Raw genomic sequence first — 24,460 nt, forward strand, 5'->3', positions numbered from 1 at the left:
ATACTATAGGAGTATTTGCTATCTAAACTAGTTTAACTTACATGTTTTACATGTTCCGACTTTATTCAATTCTTATAACCCTAATTCTCGTACAGTCAAATGGCTGGATTTCACCACCCTGGCGACCCCTACTTTCCCAACCAAGGCAACGGAGGATGGATCGAAGATGATCCCGAAGAGGACGAGGAACCCATAGAAGTGGGTGATGACTCCGGTACCGACTCAGAGCCGGAAGTTATCGATCCACCACCCATTCAACCTCCCGTCTTCATAAGGAACTTTCAAGGACCGACTCCCGTCTGGGGAAGTCACCTCCACCATTGGAGCCAACAGCAAAACCTACGCCCTCCCTACGACATGTGTCGGGACTTCTATGATGTCCGCGGCGGAGGTTCGGCTGATCGAGCACTCCCGGTAATGGTGGGTAAGTTAGCCAATCAGTCCTATCAGTCTGGAGTACAAGCTAGTCGTCTCCGGGATATCAACGTGGAAATGCAGGTTCACACTTCTGACATCCGTAGGCTGGACAAGATGCAAGACAACGCTCAATTCCAAACCGAAGCGTTTCAAGCGCAAATGATTGCAGCCCTCGCCGAACTAAGGGAACAACAAGCCGCTTTCGATAGGCGTCTAATGGAGTCAAAGCAATCAGATACGGAGTCAAGCTCCAAGCGCAACTTTCGACACAAGTAGTGCTTGTCAAGGACTCAAATTTTGTTATAGCTTAGGACCTCGGCTAAAAGTCTTTAAATTTCTCGAACTTGGTAATCGGAGACCCTTATAGGGAACAAATTTCCTTGATCGTTGTAACAACTTTTATATTAATATAAGTGGCACTGTTACTACTATGTTGAGTATTTCGTTCGAACCTTGAATGGTCCTTGTGAACCCAAATACTTGTTTCATACCTTCAGTCTTACAAATAACTTTCATTCTTCTATTTTAAGACTCATACTATCATCTGTTGTTGAATTATAGCGATTTGGTTCATGAGACACATACATTTTCCATTCTATGAAATTTTTATCTTTATTTTTTTTCCATCTATAGTTGAAGGATGCCTCCGCGTAGGAATCCAAGGCGAAACAACAACGAGGAAGCACCTATACCACCACCACCTCCACCACCCCAATTTGATGCTGTAATGTTTCAAGCAGCAGTCACCGCAGCGGTGGCAGCTGCCATGTCACAGATCAATAACTCGAGTGCTAATGGCTCGGGATCTGGCACACACCCATCCAACCATGGCGAGAGTCATGGACCACCTAGAGAATGCACCTATAAGGACTTCACTAATGCCAAGCCCCGGATGTTTTATGGTACTGGTGGTGTGATGGCCCTGAGGCAGTGGATTGAAAGAACGGAGGCAGTCTTTGAAATCTGCTCCTATCCCGAGCACAGCAAGGTCAAATTTGCAACTTTCACCCTTCTCGATAAAGCTTTAACTTGGTGGAATGGCCACGTTAAAGTACTTACCCTAATCGTGGCGAACTCCATAAGCTGGGAGAGCTTGAAGGCCATGATGATGAGAGAATACTGCCCACGGGGAGAAATTCAAAAGCTTGAACACGAGCTATGGACTCTCGGAATGGTGGGTACCGACATCGCTACTTATACCAACAGATTCTGCGAACTGGCAATCCTTTGTCCAGATATGATTGCTCTCGAGAGCAAGAAGATAGAAAGGTACATCTGGGGACTGATGCCCCAAATGCGGTCAAGCGTGTTAGCTTCTAAACCTGACACCTTTGAAAGTGCTAAGGAACTGGCACAATCTCTGATCGACTACGGAGGTCATCAGAACTCAACCACTTCTGCACCAGCACCACAGAAAGGAAACAACAACTACAACAACAACAACAACAACAATGGCAGGAAGAGAGCATGGATTAAAGGGAAGGGTGGGTCTTCCCAAGAATCCGCAAAGAAACAACTGGTGTCAGTAAATGCTGCCATTGTACCTGCTACAGCCCCTACAAATACCTACCCAACAAAGCCTTATATAGGCAACCTCCCAAAATGCACCAAATGCAATTTACACCACCATGGACCTTGTCGAGATATGCAGTGCGCCAACTGTAGCAGGAAAGGACACACAGCCCATTTCTGCAAAGAACCCGCAAAGCCGATCACTCAAATTCCTGGTGCGGGTGTAGGGCAGGCTTGCTACGGTTGTGGCGAGGTGGGTCACTACAAGAGAAATTTTCCTAAGGCAGCAGGCACCGGAGGTGTAGGACGAGTTTTGGCAATAGGCCACGACGAAGCTGTAGCTGACCCAACTATAGTTGGTGGTACGTTCCTTCTCGATAATTCATACGCATGCATATTATTCGATAGTGGAGCGGAGAGAAGCTTCGTGAGTCAAAAATTTATCCATTTACTTAAACCTAAACCTAGCAAGTTAGAAAAATCATTCACTGTAGAGATGGCCAATGGAAAAACCGAAAACACAAATTGCATATACATGGGCTGTACGTTAACATTGGACGGCCATTCTTTCCCAATCAACCTCATGCCGGTACAAATTAAAAGTTTCGACGTCATAGTCGGCATGGATTGGTTGAGTCTCCTTCGCGCTGACATCATGTGCTTTGAGAAAGCAGTCCGTCTTAACCTCCCTAACAACGAAACATTAGTTATCTACAGCGACAAATCTAGTACAAACCTTCGCATCATTTCGTGCATCCAAGCTCGAAAGTGCTTGCGGAAAGATTGTCGGGCATTCCTAGCGCACATCGTCGATACAAGTCAAGAACTGAAGGACATCAAGAGCATCTCGGTAGTACGCGAATTTCCCGATATCTTTCCAAAAGAACTACTAGGATTACCACCGCAACGCCAAGTCGAGTTCAGAATCGACTTAATTCCAGGAGCTACCCCAGTAGCGAAGTCGCCTTATCGTCTTGCACCAGCAGAGATGCAGGAACTTTCCAGTCAACTTAATGAACTCCTTCGCAAAGGATTCATAAGACCAAGTTTCTCACCTTGGGGAGCACCGGTCTTGTTTGTAAAGAAGAAAGACGGATCGTTCCGTATGTGCATCGACTACAGAGAGCTGAACAAACTTACTGTCAAGAACCGCTATCCTCTACCCCATATTGACGACCTATTCGATCAACTTCAAGGGGCGAACTACTTCTCCAAAATAGACCTGCGATCCGGATATCACCAATTACGAGTTCTAGAGGGGGACATTCCAAAGACAGCTTTCCGAACTCGTTATGGACACTATGAATTTGTGGTGATGCCGTTCGGATTAACCAATGCACCGGCAGTATTTATGGACCTAATGAATAGGGTATGCCGCCCTTACTTGGATCAGTTCGTCATCGTCTTTATCGATGATATACTTATCTACTCTCGAAGTGAGGAAGAGCATAGTCAACACCTACGAAAAGTCCTAGAAACACTGCAAACGGAGAAACGCTATGCGAAGTTCTCTAAATGCGAATTTTGGATTCGAAGAGTCGAATTTTTAGGTCACGTTGTTAGCGAAAAAGGTATACACGTGGACCCCTCTAAAATTAAGGCTATTGAGAACTGGTCGGCACCAAAGACACCTACAGAAATTCGTCAATTTCTAGGTCTAGCTGGCTACTATCGCAGATTCATAAAGAACTTTTCGAGCATTGCGAAACCTCTTACTTCATTAACCCAGAAAGGTGTGGCCTTTGACTGGGAAGCGAAACAAGAGAAGGCATTCCAGACACTAAAGCAGGCCTTGTGCACCGCACCGATACTATCCCTCCCCGAAGGGATAGAAGACTTCGTAGTGTATTGCGATGCTTCAAATCAAGGACTTGGTTGTGTTCTTATGCAGAGAGGGAAGGTTATCGCTTATGCCTCCCGACATCTTAAGACACACGAAGTGAACTATACGACACACGATCTCGAGTTAGGAGCTGTGGTATTTGCTCTGAAGATCTGGAGGCACTACTTATACGGAACAAAGAGTACTATTTTCACCGATCACAAGAGCCTTAAACACATTTTCGATCAGAAGGAACTCAACATGCGACAACGACGATGGGTCGAGTTACTGAATGACTACGAATGCGAAATTCGTTATCATCCTGGAAAGGCCAACGTAGTAGCCGACGCCCTCAGTCGAAAGGAATACACTGGTCGGAGGGTCAAATCTCTGACCATGACTATCCATTCCCACTTATCCACACAAATTAAGGAAGCACAAATGGAAGCTTTGCAACCTGAAAATGTGGCGGGTGAATCCCTGCGAGGAATGGAGAAGAATTTAGAAGTCAAGGGTGGCGGAGCCTACTATCTCATGGACCGAATCTGGACCCCAAAACATGGTGGTTTCAGAAACGTAGTCATGACTGAAGCTCACAACTCAAGATATTCCGTTCACCCGGGTTCAGATAAAATGTATCTGGATCTTAAGAAACTGTACTGGTGGCCTAACATGAAAGCAGAAATTGCTACCTTCGTGAGTAAATGTCTTACTTGCGCTAAGGTTAAGGTCGAGTATCAGAAACCGTCAGGACTACTACAACAGCCAGAGATACCGGAATGGAAATGGGAGCGGATTACTATGGACTCCGTAACCAAGTTACCCAAGACGACAAGTGGACTCGATACCATATGGGTCATTGTCGACAGACTGACCAAATCCGCGCATTTCCTACCCATCAAGGAGACTGACAAAATGGAGAAGCTTACAAGAACTTACTTAAGGGAAGTAGTGCGACTGCATGGTGTTCCGATATCCATTATCTCCGATCGAGATAGTAGATTCACTTCAAGGTTCTGGCAGTCACTACAAAGTTCCCTGGGAACTAGGCTGGACATGAGTACAGCCTACCACCCACAAACAGACGGACAAAGTGAGAGAACAATACAAACTTTAGAAGACATGCTGAGAGCCTGCGTGATTGACTTTGGAAAGGCATGGGATATTCATTTACCCCTTGTCGAATTTTCATACAACAATAGTTATCATACAAGCATAAAGGCTGCTCCGTTTGAAGCCCTCTATGGTCGAAAGTGCAGATCCCCTCTGTGCTGGACTGAAGTTGGCGATACCCAGTTAGCTAGAAGAAGAGTTCCTGAAAGCACTCTCACCGGTCCGGAGATCATACGTGAAACAACAGAGAAGATCGTTCAGATTCGTGAACGATTGAAAGCCTCAAGAGACCGACAGAAAAGCTACGTTGACCAAAGGAGGAAACCTTTGGAATTCCAGGTAGGAGACCACATCTTGTTAAAGGTCTCACCGTGGAAGGGTTTAATACGATTTGGAAAGTGTGGGAAACTAAATCCAAGATACATAGGGCCTTTCGAGATTCTTGCCAGAATCGGCCCTGTGGCTTACAAGCTTAACCTACCGCGCGAACTTAGTAACATCCATCCAACCTTCCACGTCTCAAACTTGAAAAAGTGTCTGTCCGACGAGACTCTTGGTATTCCACTCGACGAGATCAAGATCAACGAGAGCCTCAACTTTGTGGAAGAACCAGTAGAAATCATGGACCGAGAGGTCAAACAAACAAAACAAAGTCGCATACCCATCGTGAAGGTTCGCTGGAACGCCAAGCGGGGACCCGAATTCACGTGGGAACGCGAAGATCAGATGAAACAAAAGTACCCTCATCTCTTTCATGTTCACTAGTATCTTTACTACTTTAAATTTCGGGACGAAATTCTCTCTAACGGGGGGATGATGTGACAACCCGATACTTCAACTCTTTGTCACGACCAAAATGGGTCAAGTATTGTAACCACTTACGAGTAATAAAATGTATAAATAAGTTCTACTTAATTTCTTTCTATGATTAAATGTCTTTGAACCATGATCGTACGTAAAAAGAACGCCCAAAATCCGACTTCATATAGCGAAGTTATGAATTTTCAAAGAAATTCCTTAAAAACGATGGGTTTTTATTAAATAATAAAAAAAAAAATAATTTTGGAATTTGCCGACGGAGTCTAAACAAAAGTTGTAGAGCGTAGTCTCACCTACGCGAGGATATAAAGACCATCGAAAACGGAGTTCGTATAAAGAAGATATGAATTTTTGAAGTTTATTAAATAAATTAATTATTTATTTTAATCAAAATTCGGATATTATCCGAAGGGGAGTCAGCGCCCTCATCCGAGGTACGCGCTGCGTACTCCTGTACGCCCCGCGTAACCGAGAGGATTGGCCTCTGATCGTCCACGTCGCGCTATCCGAAGGAACCGACCCGTCCGACCCGCCGTCCCATCCGACCCGCATACCCAGCAACCCGTCCCATCCGATGCCGAGGCAGTCGAGGCCTCGGTCATGCATGACGTACGCATACGCGCTGCATACGAGCGTACCCCCCGCGTACCGAGGCAGACCAGCCTCACTATAAATAGGTTGCGAGGGTTTCCAAAGACAGGGCTCATTTCTCTTCTCTCTCTCTCAACTTTGCCTCGTTTTCCGTGTCCGTTCAAACCCGAAGCTCTGGTCTTTTTGGCTCAAGTCCCGAAGGTCGATTTTACTCCCGAGATTTCCGAGAATCCCAAGGAAAATCCGTTTCCCGAGACGAAAATCTGCCCGGTTTTCCATCTCGCTATCTCCAAAACTTTCAAGTGAGTTGCATACCCCTTAATCTACCGTTTTAATTATTCTAAATACTTTTATATGCTTTCAAAGGGGGGGATTACAAGTAAAACACACGAGTATTATCGTGTGTTACATAAAGAAACTCTTTTATATACTGTTAAATATTCAAATCACATGCGATTTATAAACCTTTAAAGGAACTTTTATATATAAATATATATCATATGTTACAATAGCATTCGATCTTTTAAAATATAAAGTTGTTGTAATGCATGTATAAAACTAAACTGTTCTTAAATTATTCTTTTCTATCTTAGACTCTACACCAAAAATCTATGCTTTCATAAACAAATGATTCTTTTCCTAAGTATTTCTAAAACAAACAAGGCACACTTTTTGAAAACTATAATAGGTATAGTTTTACGAACAGATTTCTAACTCTTATGTACTAGAAACATATATTTCAAGAAGTTTACTTTCGTATACAAGACAAACGTAACATTTTAACAAGTAGATCTGTTTTTATACCATGGATTTGTGAGACACTAACTTCATGTACGTTCGAGTACACATTTCAAGTCCTGTATTATATACCAGAATCCCTTGGAGGGGGAGCATGGTGTTTGTGTATAGATCTATACGGGCTTGACAACCCGCGCCTTGACTGTTAGCTGCAGTCCACCGTTTGGGGTGACAAACGTCATAACATTCCAACGCCTGAAGAACGTTGTGTATAGGCATTTCGAGTCAATAGTATGGTTATAAAACTCACAAGGGGTATTAAAAATGCATTGATTTACAAGGTTTTCAAACTCATTTATTATTTTACATTTACATACATTTTGGAAACAAACATTGGTCTTGAGTGAAGGCTACTTTTATACTAGTAGAAAATATAGGATTTTCTAAACACAAACAAACAAAGATAAAACATTTCATTTCATTCAAACATTGTCACTTAAATACTTATGAAATTCACCAGCTTAAATACTGATCTACTCTTTCAAAATTACTTGTATGTCCCAGGAAATCAGTAATTTCAGGTATGCATTTCGCTTTTGATAAAGGGATGCTGCGGCGCCAGTTAAATCTCGTATTTTGACATCATATTGTAATTGAGTTTTGAATATGTAACTTTTGACAAATGTAAACTTTCAATTATATATATATGATGGTTGTATTGCTTTCTTTACTATGTATTCAATTGTTACGTTACCACATGAAGTCATCCGCCCCCGAACGTTTCCGCCGTTCAGGTTTGGGGGTGTGACACAGATCCTTTGAGGTAATAAGCTGACCTTATTGCATTTAGATCTATCTTATGGTTGAGATTTGGGTATTTTGAGTATGGAGGAGGTTTATTTCGAGTTTGGAGTAGATATGAGGTTGCTACCTCAGATCTAGGCTATTAAGGATCCAGAAAGCCATAAATTTTATGCCAATAAGGTGTTGGTGAAGCCCCTTTGTCACAAACCCTAGCCCTACAGTGTTTTAAGCCCATATCTCTTTCGTTTCACGTAAAGGTTGCAACTTTACGTGAGGAATAGACTTGGGAAGGGTGGATCTATGAGTTGGAGCCCCTGCATGGCTCGAAAAGCCACTGTATGGATTAAGAATTGAAGCGACTCAGCGAGTCACATGGGTGGACTCGGCGAGTTGGATGAAGATGGGCATGTACTCAACGAGTTGGAAGAACAACTCGGCGAGTCTGTTGAAGATTGTCTTGGACTCGATGAGTCTGTTCTTGGACTCGGCGAGTCAGGTCAAGAAACACTAACCCCTTCTGGTTAAGGCTCGGATCAGTGAGTTGAATGGTGACCCAGTGAGTTGGACATGATAGAACTCAAAGATCGTTGAACTCAACGAGTCTTGGGGTGACTCGGTGAGTTGGTTCACATTATGAGAGTTCTGAGTATATGTACTTGACGAGTCAAAGGAATGACTCGGCGAGTAGAGTCAGCCAGAAAGATTGACTTTGACCAGAGTTGACTTAGTTTGGCTTCTAGAGTTCAGTTTGGAACTAAGTGATATATATATATATATATATATATATATATATATATATATATATATTGATATTGATAGCTCGGGGAGCTAGTGGAGCAGCAGTTCAAAGAATTGTCGGTCAGCAGCAAGAAGGTTATCAGCAAGTTCATCAGTGTAGGTGAGTTTCCCCTTGTGTCAATGGGTCTACAGCCATAATACTGGCCCATGTAGTTATAAGTAGGAAGACCCGGGGGTTAGCCCTAGGCACTGTTTGCTAGTATGATATTCCGGACCAAGGTCCAATGTCGGGCGGGTACCCAAGGAATGGTTTGCATGATAGAGTATACTTGTTGTTGTCTGTGTGATGCATGTATGTTCCTGGTAGGAAGGTGAGTGTGGGCAAGGTCCCGTATCTCACCAATAGCAGAGTATGGACGGTGTTCCATATCTCATTAGTAGCAATTAGTAGCAGAGCGTGGGTGAGGCCTGAGATAGGTATGGAGTGAGTGTGGGCGTGGTCCGGTATCCCACTTACCGTAGGAGCTTGGATGGGGTTCCATGACTCACTAGTGACAGGAGAGGGCCGAGGCCCAAGACAGGCGAGGCCTAAGGACAAGAATGCAGTAGGGTATGTTCAGTTATGTGTTATATGTTATTTTGTACTATATGTGGTTAGCGGGCGGGGCCCAGAGATAGGCGGGGCCTAAAAGAAACAGATCTGTATCCAAGCGGGGCTCGAAGTCAGGCGGGACCTGGAGCGGCGGGGCCGTTGTAGCGGGCGGGGCCTGAGGTAGGGGGCGATGCCCGAAATAGCAGGCGTGGCCCTGTATATGTTGTATGTGTTTGTGCAGGGTATGTGGTAGGTTGGGGAACTCATTAAGCTTCGTGCTTACGGTTTTCAGTTTTGGTTTCAGGTACTTCCGGTTGCGGAGGTAAGAGCTCGGGGTGATCGCATGACATACACCATTGATTAGTCAGCCTGGGATGTTTTACTCTGATAATGAAATATGTTTTGGAATTAATACTCTGAATTTATGTTATGACTTATGATATGTTTTTATGAATATGGCATTGATAATGATTTAAAGAAAAAATTTTGGTACGGATTTTTGGGACGTTACATTATTTTATGAACTTAATGAACTTGAAATGATCTTGTTTTATGAACTTAATGAACTTGGAACGGTATGGTTTTATGAACTTAATGAATTTGGAACGATATTGTTTTATGAACTTGATGAACTTGGAACAATATTATTTTATGAACTTGTGCTATGAACTTTATACGATGAACTCTTGATATGAACTTTGTGATATGAATTTGTTATGAACTTTGTATGTTGAGTCCCCGAGAACCGAACTACAACCTATTAACTCATATTTTGAGCTGACGGTCCTATGGATAGCGCTATTTGGGGTAGACAACCCCCACTCACACATAACCCATGAGTGCATATTTCTGTGAACTGATATCATGGCAACCATGGACATGATGGAATGAGGCAAGAATAGTCGTTAGGATTGATTGTGAACGGAGTGCTTTGGCATTCAACACTCATGTTGAGTTTGAACTTTTGTGAACAAATCTATATTTTCTTACTGAAATGATGTACCTATATAAACCTATGAACTCACCAACTATTTTATAGTTGACCCTCATTTTTGCATGCTTTTCAAGGAACAATCAGTGATCTAAATTAGACATCAAGAAGATTTTTCACCTGATGTTTCTTTTGTTATGCATTAGACTTTGTACTTGGGACTAAAATGTAATTTTTCTTCGAACATGATGTAAACTTAAAATTCTCAATGATTATGGTTGGTAATCCTATGTACCTTGTCTTATGAGACCTTAGCATGTCACCCTTCATGTTTCCGCATTAACGGGGTGTGACACCATCAAACATCTGCCAGCAACTTTAGAGCCTTCTTCCTTTGCAACAAATGCTTTGCCATGTGTGGGCTTGAAAACTTCTTCATCTTCCGAGTCAGTAGACCAAATTTCTACTCCACCGAACTCATCATCGGCTACATTTTCCTGCACAATTAGATCAGGCATGTATTTGTCATTAGTTTTCTTTTTCTTGATCTCCTCCAACTTACGCATGTGGTAATCTTCATCATCTTCTTTATCTTTCTTCTCATTCAGGTTTTGCAACATGCAATCCTTCACCAAATTATTATGTTCATGACAGTAGTGGCAATCATACCCAGAGTTACCAACTAACTTTCCTTCCTTATTATGTTCTTCCTTCTGAGGTGTAATTTTATTCTCCTCTTTCGCCTTCTCAGAGTTGTAACTTCCTTGCCAGTTTCGGTTCTTGGCAGATGGGAATTTCTTCCTTGCAGACCGCTTAGGGTTAGACACCATTAGTCAAATCACACTCAGAAAGATCTGACTCTGCTTCTTCTTCAACCACATTCTTACCCTTTGAGATAAGGGCCAAGGATCCTATGCCCGAGACTACTTTCGCTTCTTTTGTCACGACATTTTCATGTGACTTGAGTATCCCCACGAGCTTTGCCAAAGATTAAGCCTTGAACTGTTCATGAGTTTTAATAGTTGAAACCACCGCCATCCATTCGGGCCTTAGACCATTCATAAAAGTAACATTTTGCTCGATCACCTCTCTACCAATTTTGTGCTTAATCATCTTACTGAGAAGATGGTTGTAGCGATTGAATGTTTGAACAAGACTTTCCTTGGGTTTTTGTTTGAAGTCACCAAACTCCGAAAGTAGAAGAGTTTGTATGGAATGCTCGAGATCCTCATCGGTGGAATATAACTCCTTAAGCCTATCCCATATTTCCTTTGCAGTAGTTGTAACGCACGTAGATCCGAGCTAGTCAAATTAGAGACGATAAGCATCAAAAATGACTTTTTGATGGAAGATTATTTAGAAGGATTAATCCTAACCAAGTTTTAGTATATGTCACAAGGTTTCCGTGCATATAAAGAACGCCAAAATCCGAGTTATAATGAAGAAGTTATGACCTATCGAAGTTTCGCGACAGAACCAACATGACCCAGCGCGACGTAAATAGTGGATTTAAGGTATATATATATATATATATATATATATATATATATATATATATATAAATAAATAAATAAATATATATATATATATATATATATATATATATATATATATATATATATACTTAGTGATCTAAACAAGAGTCGAAGATTTCTTCGATAATAGTCCAACGATAAAATGACAGACGAAAACGGAGTTTAGATGAAGGAGTTATGAATTTTGAACAGAGTTTTCCTGTCCCGGCCTACTAAGGATAATATATAAGTAATATACTTATAATATATTAAAAATAAAGTCAAAATTAGCCAATGGAGTCTAAACGAGAGTTGTAGAGCATAATCTCACCTTCGCGTTGATATAAAGAACGTCGAAAACGGAGTTCGTATGCGAAAGTTATAAATTTCTGAAGTTCGGGGATCGAACCCCAAAGCTGTGTCAGAGACCACGACGTGGCAGGTCTTCTGACACCTTCGGGAGTCCCCCAGATACAACTTGCGATGACACATACAGTGACGACCAAGCCCACGATGTGGAAAAAGGGTGCCACGACGTGGCAAGGGCCAGTTTTGCCCTATAAATAGATTTGAAGGGCCAGATGAGTTTGGTTGCTCATTCTCTCATCTCTCACCCATATTACCTCGATTTACGTGCAAAGAAGTACCCTCGAAGCCCCTGTATCATCCTGAGACCCGAAGCGAGTCCCAAAGCCCGAAGATCCCGAGAAGAAAATAGTTTCTGAGCCGAAGCTCTACCCGTGAGGAGTCCGGTTTTTTGTGAAGATCTTCCATATCTACCAAAGAATACCACTTCTACAAGCTGTAGTGCTGTCTAATCATCTTCTGATCAAGTGAGTGTGTAGTTACTTTCTTCTAACACATAGATATGAAGTATCTCTATATAATACATGCTATGTTTTATATGTATATTATCTCGTTATTTGGAATGGGTAAGTGTGTGTGGTTGCTTTTTGTTAACACACATATATAAATTATACTCTATAAAATACGTGCTATGTGAATATATACTATTTCTCATGAGATATGAGTGTCGAAAGAATTTGTTATACAGGTTTTATGTTGTATATAAACAAATATATTTTATCTGCAAATATGTGGGTAGAACATGGGTAGATAGTGATGTGTGATGAAATAAAAATGTTGAGAGGCCTCGATGTCATTGTGATCCAGTCATCTAGCGGAATTTAGATGACAACCACGGACTCTTTCTAGACAGTCCCGTGGAACACCATCAGGCTCATAACCTATAGGTGTTAATGAACTTGGGTGTTCATTCGCTGTATTCCATCCCCCTCATGGTTGCCTTATTTGACTTATATTGCTGAGGAACCCCCGAAGCATGTGTTGTCGCCCCGATGAAATATTCATAGACTAGGTCCCTTGTGTTAGTTGTCTTAGGGATATAAAGTGAGAATAACGGGAATGGGTAATTGGGTTATTATTGGTTGATGAAATTAAATTAATTATTTATTGTTGGTTAAAGACCCTATATGCTCACCAGGATCCCAAGCCTGACCCACTCAACTTTCTTTGCATTACAGGTAATGGCACAAGAGTATAAGTTGGTGGACTTGACGAGAGGTTTTGGATTATAGATCAATAGTTATAAATAACTGTTATAAGGTCTATTTTATATTGTTTATGCTTTTGGTCTGTATCGGAACATAACATATTGGGGTTTTTATTAATAAATAAAATACATTCTCTTTGAGAAATGTTTTGATAAGCTATTATCATATCTTGTTTTGGGAACAAATTCCGCAACCATTTTCTTTAAAAGATTCACTCTGATTTTATAAAACAAAGCATAAACAAATCGGGTCTTTTTCTGGCCGTGAAATTGGGGATGTCACAGTAGTGCACAGACTCACCAAACGAAAATGTAAAGCAAATTTGACCATCCTCATTGCTTTTACATTGCAAATTAGTTTGTCCTTCTCATCTTGAGGGACTTCTTTCACATCTACCATTAGCTTATTGTACTCTTTTTGTGTCTTGATAGTTCTATTGGTTCCGAAGTGAACAAAAGGACCCAAAGTAATAACCTCCCAGATCAAATACCCGTTATCTTCTGAGCCGAGAACATGGTCTTCAAAATGAAGAGCCCTGAATTCATATTCATGAGTATATAGGATCAGAATCGTTGTGGTCGAGCCAATGTTGTTAGAGATGTTGATGGGATTTGTTTGAAATGCGTCGTGAGACATGACGACTTGATCTGCTAACCTGTCAAGAATAAGACTTGTAAAAATTTAGTTAGGGTAAAATCAAAATCAAGGAGTAATGTCAATAAAGTGATGACGGGTCCAATACATTCGATAATAGCAGAAACCCTAAAAAATTTCTTCAAACAGAAGAGATGCGTATGAATTACACAGTCTCCTGCTCTGATACCAATTGATAAGACTAAAAATACTTTAAGATCGATAAGATTCTTAACAAGCAAACCAAGAACGTAAATTAAATAAGAACACAAAATGAATCAAACTAATGTCGAATGATTAATAAGCCACAACCTCAGAAGAACTCTATGAAGAATTGCTACTGTAGAGGTGTGGTAGGGTTACAATAATGATTAGAATGATAAAATCAATAGTTAACCTAATACGGTGCATGCATGCACCATATATATACTATAACCCTAATAATAAATGGCTGGACATGCCCAAAACTAGGGCTGTAAACGAACTGAACGTTCGGCGAACCGTTCGTGAACTGTTCGGCGGGAAGTTCGTTTATGTTCGTTTATTTAATAAATGAACGAACATGAACAAAAATTATCGTTCGTTTAGTTAAATGAACGAATATGAACAATGGTCTCGTTCGTTCATTTATGTTCGTGAACGTTCGTTTATGATGTTCATTTACGTTCGTTTATGTTCGTTCGTTTAAGTTTATTTATATTCATCTATATTCAATTATTTTTTAATATATTGCTATAATATATATTCGTTTATGTTCATATATGTTCAATTGTGTTTTATTATCTTTATTTGTTTATGTTTGTTCGTTTATGTTCGTTTAGCATGTTCACAAACATAAATGAACGAACATGAACAAAGTAATTTGTTAAACGAACGAACATGAACAAGAAAATCTCGTTCGTTTATCCGTTCGTGTTCGTTTGTTGTTCGGCTAACTTAAACGAACGAACACGAACAAGACCTTGTTCGTGTTCGTTTGGTTCGTTTACAGCCCTACCCAAAACCGTATACATACTGGACTAATGCAAAAAAGCTGAATGACACAATCTTCTATACCCAACACTTATTAATTTCGTAGTCATAATAAAAAAAATAAAAATAATAAAAACTCAAAATCACAGTTGAAATGAAGAGGAAATCACAAATGGATTTAGTCCATCTGTGATTTTAAAGCATACAAATGGGGTATTTATACAATAAAAAAAATCATCTGCGAACATACAAGTCACTAAAGTACGTCTATGCTTTAGCGACTTGTACGTTCACAGATAGGCTCAATCCAGTAGCGATTTTAATGGCTAAAAATATAATTTGAATTTTTTTTTATTTTTTTATTTTCCACAACGTAATTAACATATTTGACTAAATTTGTAATTTTCTATAAATTATTTTATAATATTTAATTTCAAAAATAAAACGTTTTTATATAGTTTTCTATAAAATTAGAAACCACTATTTTATATAAATTATGAAAATTGAAACATCATTAAACAGATGCGTATGTAATTATTTTTTTTCCAAGACAAATCCGATTTAACTAGAGCTGAGCAAGTTGTTCGTTTATTCGGTAAAAATATTTGGTTCGAGTTAATCTCCAAAAATTGATTTTGAAAACTAATGACGTAAAGAATCTAAGAATGAAAATGTGAGGCGCAGCCCAATTTGACCTGGGTCAAGATTATGGTGTCCAAAAACGTCCAAGTTCAATGAACCCCACTCCACTCCACTCCACTCACCAAATCATCTTTCTCAAACAAATTTTGCTTTCGCGTCGTCTACTACTTACAACACGCGCCTAACAGCTACGTGCCCTCACTCATCTACCAGTGCCCCTCCAACAAGGCCATAGGACACATTTTCCAATTTCCTCCCAAGATTCTCTCCTTTTTTTTTTTTTTTAATAAAAAACATGTTTTTATTTTTAATAGGAAAATAGATTTCTTATAGTTTGCTAGTTTGGTGTTATATACAAAATAAATTGAAAAGATAAACATATAAAAAGCCAATAATGACAAAAAAAAAAAACGATTGATATCATAAATATTTGTTATGTTTTTTCTTAAATACAAGTGCAGTTACTATGATAGATAAAATGTTATATTTTTTTCTAAGTGTCTTTTGTAAAAATATGTAAATTAGTTTCGGAATTAAACATTTACATCATCTTCTTTGTTCTTGATATATTTTGCTTTATTTCTTCAATGTTGGGAGAGGTTTAGGAATAACATATACCCCTTTTTATATTTTCTTTTTGTTTAGAGCATATGGTATGGACAACTTGAAGTGATGTTATGACAAGAAGCAACAAGAAGATGAGTGGTGTTCATGATGCTATAACACCATGTTAAGAGGAAAGAGATATAGAAAAAGGATTTGAGCAACTAATAGAAAATCATGTTGCATCTAGTCATGACCACAACAAGAAGCGACACAACTAGATACAACAAGAAAGGGGGGGGGGGGGGCGTTGATGCTTTTTAACGGCGTTAAGGATGCTCCACCTCAGCAACAACAAGATGCAACATGACTCATACCTTATACTCTTAAAATGACACATAATTACATATTCGTCAAGACTGTATTTTTATTGTATAAACTAAAATAAATAAAACATATTTCATAAATAAATATTAAATCTTTTTATAATTTCAGTATTCGAAAAAAACTAGGGATGCTATTCGTTTTCATAATGTTTGGTATAATGTAACCAAATAAAAAAATAAAAGGTTTATTATATTCAAATAATTGTTAAAAGGATCCATGTCCTTATGTTTCGTTAAACTTCGTTGCTTAGGCTTGAGATATTTTTATATCGTCATGGAAAATCATAGAAAATATATATAAAAAAATTATATTATAACATGTTTCTATCTATTAAATTTTTTATAACAAACTTTATTTTCTAAAATTAAACTTTTATTTAGAAATTAATTTTACATGATGATGTTTAAGTTTTTATTGTGATGAACTTTCAGTTTTGTAAATAATAATATTCACAACTATAGTTAAATAATAAACTGCTAAAAATCTTTTTATAAATAATACATAAGAATCATGTAATAGTATTTTTCATTCTTCCATGCCAATAAAAAGAGTGTTGCTATGGTGAAGACTACTTTGATCTATTAAAAACAAAACCATATAGAAATATAAATTTTTCAATCCAATCAAACATCACATCTTAACATATACATACTTCCCTATTATATAAGAGAAAATGGGAAATCATTGTCCTATCAAAATTAAATAAAAATTTAGAATTTTAATTTTGTATGTTTAGATGCTACTTTATTTCTATCATTATATATTATTGATTTTATAAAACATAAAACATACATAATAAAATGTATCTTATAAACGGAAAAATCATGTCATATTTATGTTCATTTAGTTAATGCATAGATAGAGTGAAAAAAGTAGACACATTATCCTTTTGTTTTATTGTTTTGCCAAAAATTATGTTCATAAATACTAACCGAGTTATTAGAATTTTTTTAAAAAAACTATATAAGAACTTTAATTATACATTTTCTTATTTTGTATATATACGAAAGTTTTAATTATACTAATCAAGTGTAATATCTACATTTCAATGTAATTTTTCTCAAAATGTGATATGTATTAAATATAATTATACATAAAATATAATATTTGTTATGTTATTAGAGATTTAATAGCATATACCAAAAACAGTCTATTTTTAAGTTGCATACGTTAACGTTTTTGGCCTAGAGTAATATTATAGATAACTAAAAAAAAAAAATACACATAATGCATTTATTTTGCAAAACCTGTTAGCTAAAATCTATATTCTAAAGTTAAAACATTTAATTTATTTGAATATCAAAACTAAATAAAAAATAACAAAAAAATAAAACTTTGTTATTTAAACATTTTAGAGAGTAATTATATTAAAATGGTTAATTTATGGGTTGCTTCTTAAAATAAATATATTTTTTTTTAAATTTTTTTTTACAACATGGATTACCATTTTAACTTATAATTTTGAAAAATAAATAATAAAAATTAAGATAAAGTATAATTATTTAGTAAGAGAAAAGTAAAAAGAAAAAGTATAAGTGAAAATAAAAGAAATTAACATATCTAAAGTAGTATCAATGAAAATGAAAATTAATATTTGTATAATTACAGTTAACACATCTAAGTTCTCAAATAAATAAATGTTTGCAAATATATTATTATCTCTAAGGCTTTAAATTTGTTTCAGATGTCCTAGATGGTATTTATTTTTATTATATTTCTGTTATATTTAGTTTTTCGTATATTAATGTTATTTTAATGACTGATTTTGTTTTTTACACTCTATTAAAATTTTTATTATGTTCTATAAATCATAATTATATTAAATGTCATTACATATATAATATATATCGGATATTCAAATAAATATATATAGTAACTTTAAATAATAAATATAAAAGTCTAAAAAATCCTTATATTTTATTAGTTTAATAATAGTTTATAAATCTTTTACTTGTAATTTCTATGGGGTTATAACCTAACTTTTTATATTCAATAATTGTTAAATATTTATTATTAGTTTTATTTTAAAATTATATTGACGAGATTCTTTATATTACAAACACTATATACATAAAAACATATAAAATACAAAGCTTAAAAATATAATAAAATAATCAAGCTTAATTAAAAATAAATGTATTATTTAGATAAATTAATAAGATATAAAAATAAACATTAAAAACGAAAACAACAATTATATGGTGCCAATAAAAATATATACGATGCCAACAAAAATAAAACATTTTTAAAACAAAAACAGCAATTATATGGTGCCAATCAAAAAATATACCATGACAACAAATTGCCTTAATAAAAAATACAATAAAAGATATTAGTAATTTCAACCAAACGTACCCTTAAAAATATAGGCGAGTAAGAAACGGACAACAAAATGAAGCGCGTGAAACTATTCATACGAAGTGTGCTCGTGAGTGGCACGTGACATGGCACAATACAGAGAGGTTTGAAAGAACCACAGTCGCCTTTCACTAACCACCCGATTCAATATCAGCTTGCCCATTAAATTCTCGCTTTCTATAAACCCTAGCTTTTATTCTCATTCAATCGGATTTCTCTATCTGTTCCGATGTCGACAGCCGCGGCGTCATCGATCGGAGCTGCAAACACATCGCTGGTGAAGGATGCTAACCTTCAATTGAAAACTTTTAATGGATTCAGGAAAAACACGAGCTACTCGTCTACTTATTCGCTTCTGTTGGACACACGCATACATCCATTCACATCCATATCTTCCTCCACTTCTCCTGCCGTCATCAGAGCTGTTTCAACGGTAATTATCATATTCTACTGTTACTGGATTCTCTATTTGTTCTGCAACATTGATTCGTTCTTGCTTTTTCTTCTTTACGATTTTAGATTTAGCATCTGAAATGTAAATAGTAGTCGTGTAAGATCTAACGTTAATTGAAGTGTGAAAATGATTTTAGCTTCCATGGCTCTAGCATGAGCTTTAGCAGTATGATTAAGTTGTGTTATTGTTAGAAAAAACAGGGGAAATGAGTTCTTTTTGAGTGGTGATTCGGATTCAAATAACACATTCGTATGTAATCTTGTTTCCCTTTCATTACGGGAATGGATGCATGGCATTTGGATCTTCCGATGTTCATAAATTCGGAAAGTTCCTGCTAATCTCACTTTGCGTCATGTTTTTTCGTATAACAGAAATTGTTTTACTTTAAAAAGCGTAAGCATTCCATCTCTATTGTCTAGTTCAGAAGCAGTGCTCCATTACAGAAATCAATCAACTTAAGTGCTTACGAGTCAATCTCTCTTTTTTCAATAAACCAAGCCTGTAAATCAAGCTCACTTCTCAAATTAAGTATTTGAAACAGACCACCTTTTTTTGATATGGTTTAAAATCTCCAAGTTGCATCATTATAACTAATGAAGATATTTGTCTCTAATTTTCTATTACGTGTTTGCAGCCAGTGAAGCAGGAAACTGCAGTTGAGACTAAGAGAAGCAAGGTTGAAATATTCAAGGAACAAAGCAACTTCATTCGATACCCTCTCAATGAAGAGTTGTTAACTGATGCACCTAACATAAACGAGGCTGCTACTCAACTAATCAAGTTCCATGGAAGCTACCAACAATATAACAGAGATGAAAGAGGTGCGAAATCATATTCATTCATGCTTCGTACAAAGAACCCATGTGGAAAAGTTTCCAATCAACTCTACCTTGCAATGGATGATCTTGCTGATCAATTTGGAATTGGAACTCTTCGGTTAACAACCCGACAAACATTTCAACTCCATGGAGTCATAAAGAAGGACCTCAAAACAGTAATGAGCACAATCATCAAAAACATGGGATCAACACTTGGTGCATGTGGTGATCTCAATAGAAATGTTCTTGCTCCTGCTGCCCCTTTTGTGAGGAAAGATTACCTTTTTGCCCAACAAACAGCAGACAACATTGCTGCTCTTTTAACCCCACAATCTGGATTTTATTATGACATGTGGGTAGATGGGGAACAGTTTATGACTGCAGAACCTCCTGAAGTTGTGAAAGCTCGCAATGACAACTCTCATGGGACAAATTTTCCTGATTCTGCTGAACCTATTTATGGAACTCAGTTCTTGCCAAGAAAATTCAAAGTTGCAGTCACTGTGCCTACAGATAACTCGGTTGATCTTTTGACAAATGACATTGGTGTTGTGGTTGTTACTGATGATAATGGAGAACCCCAGGGTTTCAATCTATACGTATGACATTTTAAAACATGCATTATTATTGTTTGTTTTCTGTTTTAGAAATATGAAAATCAAGCTCATATTTTTTCTTTCTTTTTCAGGTTGGTGGTGGGATGGGAAGAACACATAGGATGGAATCCACTTTCCCTCGCTTAGCAGAGCCATTGGGTTATGTCCCTAAAGAGGATATCTTGTATGCAGTGAAAGCCATTGTTGTTACACAAAGAGAAAATGGAAGAAGAGATGACCGAAGATACAGTAGAATGAAATACCTGATAGATTCATGGGGAATCGATAAGTTTAGATCAGTTGTTGAAGAGTACTATGGAAAGAAGTTTGAACCACCAAAGGAGTTACCCGAATGGGAATTCAAAAGCCACCTTGGATGGAATGAACAGGTTAGTTTCATCAAAATCTACCCAATTATATCATTCCGCTTTGATACTTTGAATCTTTTTCTTAAAAAGACATTACTTTATTTTACTTGCATTTAATTTGTTGTGGCAGGGTGATGGGCGTTTATTTTGTGGGCTCCATGTTGATAGTGGAAGGGTTAAGGGGATAATGAAGAAGACATTAAGGGAAATAATTGAGAAGTATAACTTGAATGTAAGGATCACACCAAACCAAAACATTGTCCTTTGTGATATTCGCCCTTCTTGGAAACGCCCTATCACTGTAGCTTTAGCACAAGGTGGTCTTTTGGTAAGTCATCTATGTTCATCTAGCCTTTACAATGCTTTAATAAGAATAAAAGATGGAAAATAGTCAAAATACAAAGAAATGTAAATAAGAAGACTTAATTGTTTTGTGAAGCCTCCTACTTATGTGGATCCCCTTAACATAACTGCAATGGCATGCCCTGCTCTTCCTCTTTGTCCTCTTGCAATCACTGAAGCTGAACGAGGAATTCCTGATCTTCTTAAACGAGTTCGAGCTGTATTTGAGAAGGTATTTATTGAACTAGTTTCATTATTTCACTAAATAGAAATCAACTTTCATTATTATTTATTTAATTATTTCCACCTAAATATCTCAAACTTCTCGTACAACTCTCAAAATCGTACTTTTTGTTGACATGCCATGTCATCAACAAATACAAAATTTTATAACAACGGAACAAAAAGATGATACAAACTTTGTTTAAATCTGCATGTGATTTTTATTAAGTATGAAATTGTGATGTCAGGTTGGTCTTCCGTATAATGAATCAATAGTAGTGAGAGTTACTGGTTGCCCTAATGGCTGTGCTCGACCCTACATGGCTGAACTTGGATTAGTTGGTGATGGTCCTAATAGCTATCAGGTACTTTTTACTTCTTTTTGTTACACAGGACAAAACAGAACAGAACAGGTTGTATGTACTACATCTGACATACATTTAAAGTAACTGAGAGGTGCGACTGATGTCAATAAGACAAAAGTTGCAAGTTTTTGTCCTACCCAAGACAAAGATTGATGTCAATGGTAAAAAAAAAGTAGCAATTTTTTGTCAGGTTTGGACAGGGGTTCACTTTTGATCATGTGTGCAAAAGACGTGAATGCCCTTTGTGTCCTCATCATGGAAAATAACCCTAAAATGTTTGATTAGTCTTGCCCTGTGTGTAGTATTAGGTTATGTTTGGCGTACCAGCTGAAAAGTGAGCTGTTAAATAAAAAGCTAGCAGTTAGCTAAAAAACTAACTGGTAAAAAATAGTGTTTGGTAAAACTAGCTGAAAAGCTAGTTGAAAGATATAAAATAACATAAAAGGATATTTAAAAGGATGTGTTTCTATAATTAATTATGGGGTGTATTTGGAAAATTTTAAAAAGCTAGATTATAAGCTACTTTTTGGCTTGCCAAACATGACAATTTAAAAAAGCTCGAAAAATAAGTCAGCTTATCAGCTAGCTATGGCGTGCTAAACACAACCTTAGTGTTTTGATTTTTATACTAGTGGCTTGGAGTTTTGATTATTTCTTTTGTGATAAACTATTAGATATTTAAAAGAAAATGACATCAGTTTTTTTTTTTTTTTTTTTTTTTTTTTTTTTTTTTTTTTGTAGCTATGGCTTGGGGGAACACCAGGTCAAACTGCATTAGCCAAAACATTCATGAACAAGGTTAAGATCCAAGACCTTGAGAAAGTCTTTGAACCCTTGTTCCACAGCTGGAAATCAAAGAGGAAATCTAAAGAATCATTTGGCGACTTCACAAATCGCGTCGTAAGATTCCTTCATATCCATATTAAAAGACCAAAATACCCTAAATATATATGTATAAACATTCTGCATTGTGGGTGATTTTAATTAACATTTTCTTTGATAAAATCTTTTAAGGGATTTGAGAAACTTCAAGAAATAGTGGACAAATGGGAAGGTGTACCAAAATCATCATCGCGATACTACTTAAAGCTTTTCACCGATAAGGAAACATTTGAAGCTGTGGATGCACTTGCAAGGGTTGAGAACAAGAGTGCTCATCAATTGGCAATGGAAGTCATCCGTAATTTTGCTGCTTCACAGCAAAATGGCAAAAGCCAGTAAGTAACATAATCTGAAATTGAAGAGAGGAATAAGAGTATGTTTTGCAAGTCTGTATTATATATGATGCTCTAATGTGTTTCAATTTAGGTGTTGATTCCATTTCTAAATCAAGGTTTGTTTCGAGACTTACGTTTTTTGTTTATTGAGAGTAGTAGTGTTTGATCTTTGATTGGTTCGGTTTATGTATGTGTTTCGGTTTTGAATTTTGATGTAGTCTTGAGTAGTTTGATATTGTCGTCTCCTGATGTTTTATATCAATAAGTTTTCAGTTATTATGTAGCATGGATTGTTGTTGCAATTCACAAATTCTCATATTGCTCATCTGATTCTTAAAACTCTTTAAAATGGTTTCAAGAACTTGACATTCAAAATTTAGCTTTCTATCAATATTTCGACCAATCTGGTTATTCCAAACTTATAAATGTTGCTCCATATCGACAAGTGACCCCAAGGTTGATGTGAGGTTGAGAGTCACATTATGACCTTAAATGCAACATAAACCGAAAGCTACAAGGGTTTCAATTGACTTACCTAGTTGAGTTGAATTGATGAAATCTGAGTATGTTATTCAGATGACATGATAACCCAAAACTATGCCATCATTTCACCAAAAGCAATTCAATTTTCTTGTAACACAACTTCTTGATCTTCCATTCTAAGAGAGCTTTTGTCTCTTTGACGACTACGTTCTTTTCATTTGTCCACAACCATGACAACAAAATCATACCACTTGTACATTTTGTGAGTAGATCATGAATAGATTGATATCCACAAAGTTTATTCGGTCTCAACAAAATTTAGCAAACGACTTGATAAAACAGTTTAGCTGGAGACTTGGTGCACATTTTAGTACGGTGTTGAAAGTTGAATTTAATGTGAAAAGTTTGCAACCAGAGATTGGAGCAAGTGTGACACATCATCATAATTAGGTATGTTTTCATACATGGAAGTGATCATAAAGGTGAACATTTAGAAATTTAGAGTCAAATAACTAAATTTAATGTATGTCGGTTTGATTTTTAGTTTTTTACCTTTAAAACTGCTGGTTTTTTATTTTAGTTTCGGTTTGGTCTTGATTTATAAAAAACCCAAAAAACAGAGAACCAAATTGGAATATCCAAACAATGTCCTTTCATACATATATTAGAAGATAATATAAATAATGTATTATAGTGTTCTTTTAAGAGTACGATGATGAAAATATGTTTATGTCGCATATAAAAACTAACACATGGTCTTGTTTGAGTTGAAGTTAACAAAATGTTAATTTGTATATGTGTCGTTTCCGATACATTTGCATTTTTTCATAAAAAATTTATACATTTTTTTATTAATAAATTTAGAAATGTGACTGATATATTTACAAAAAGTTCA

The 24,460-nt window shown here is 36.8% G+C and overlaps 1 protein-coding gene across 1 annotated transcript; it reads left to right on the forward strand.

The window, feature by feature from the left end:
• The first annotated feature begins 18,830 nt into the window (after positions 1–18,830).
• On the forward strand, positions 18,831–23,365 carry SIR (sulfite reductase). The gene is made up of 8 exons (XM_078979419.1): positions 18,831–19,133; positions 19,789–20,571; positions 20,661–20,957; positions 21,067–21,264; positions 21,376–21,510; positions 21,749–21,865; positions 22,607–22,765; positions 22,880–23,365. The coding sequence occupies exons 1-8, from the start codon at positions 18,930–18,932 to the stop codon at positions 23,084–23,086; spliced, it is 2,100 nt and encodes a 699-aa protein (XP_078835545.1). The 5' UTR covers positions 18,831–18,929; the 3' UTR covers positions 23,087–23,365.
• Positions 23,366–24,460: the final 1,095 nt, after the last annotated feature.

The sequence above is a fragment of the Lactuca saligna genome, chromosome 2 (assembly GCF_052625555.1).
Source record: "Lactuca saligna cultivar CGN05327 chromosome 2, ASM5262555v1, whole genome shotgun sequence".
In the NCBI taxonomy this organism is placed as follows: Eukaryota; Viridiplantae; Streptophyta; class Magnoliopsida; order Asterales; family Asteraceae; genus Lactuca; species Lactuca saligna.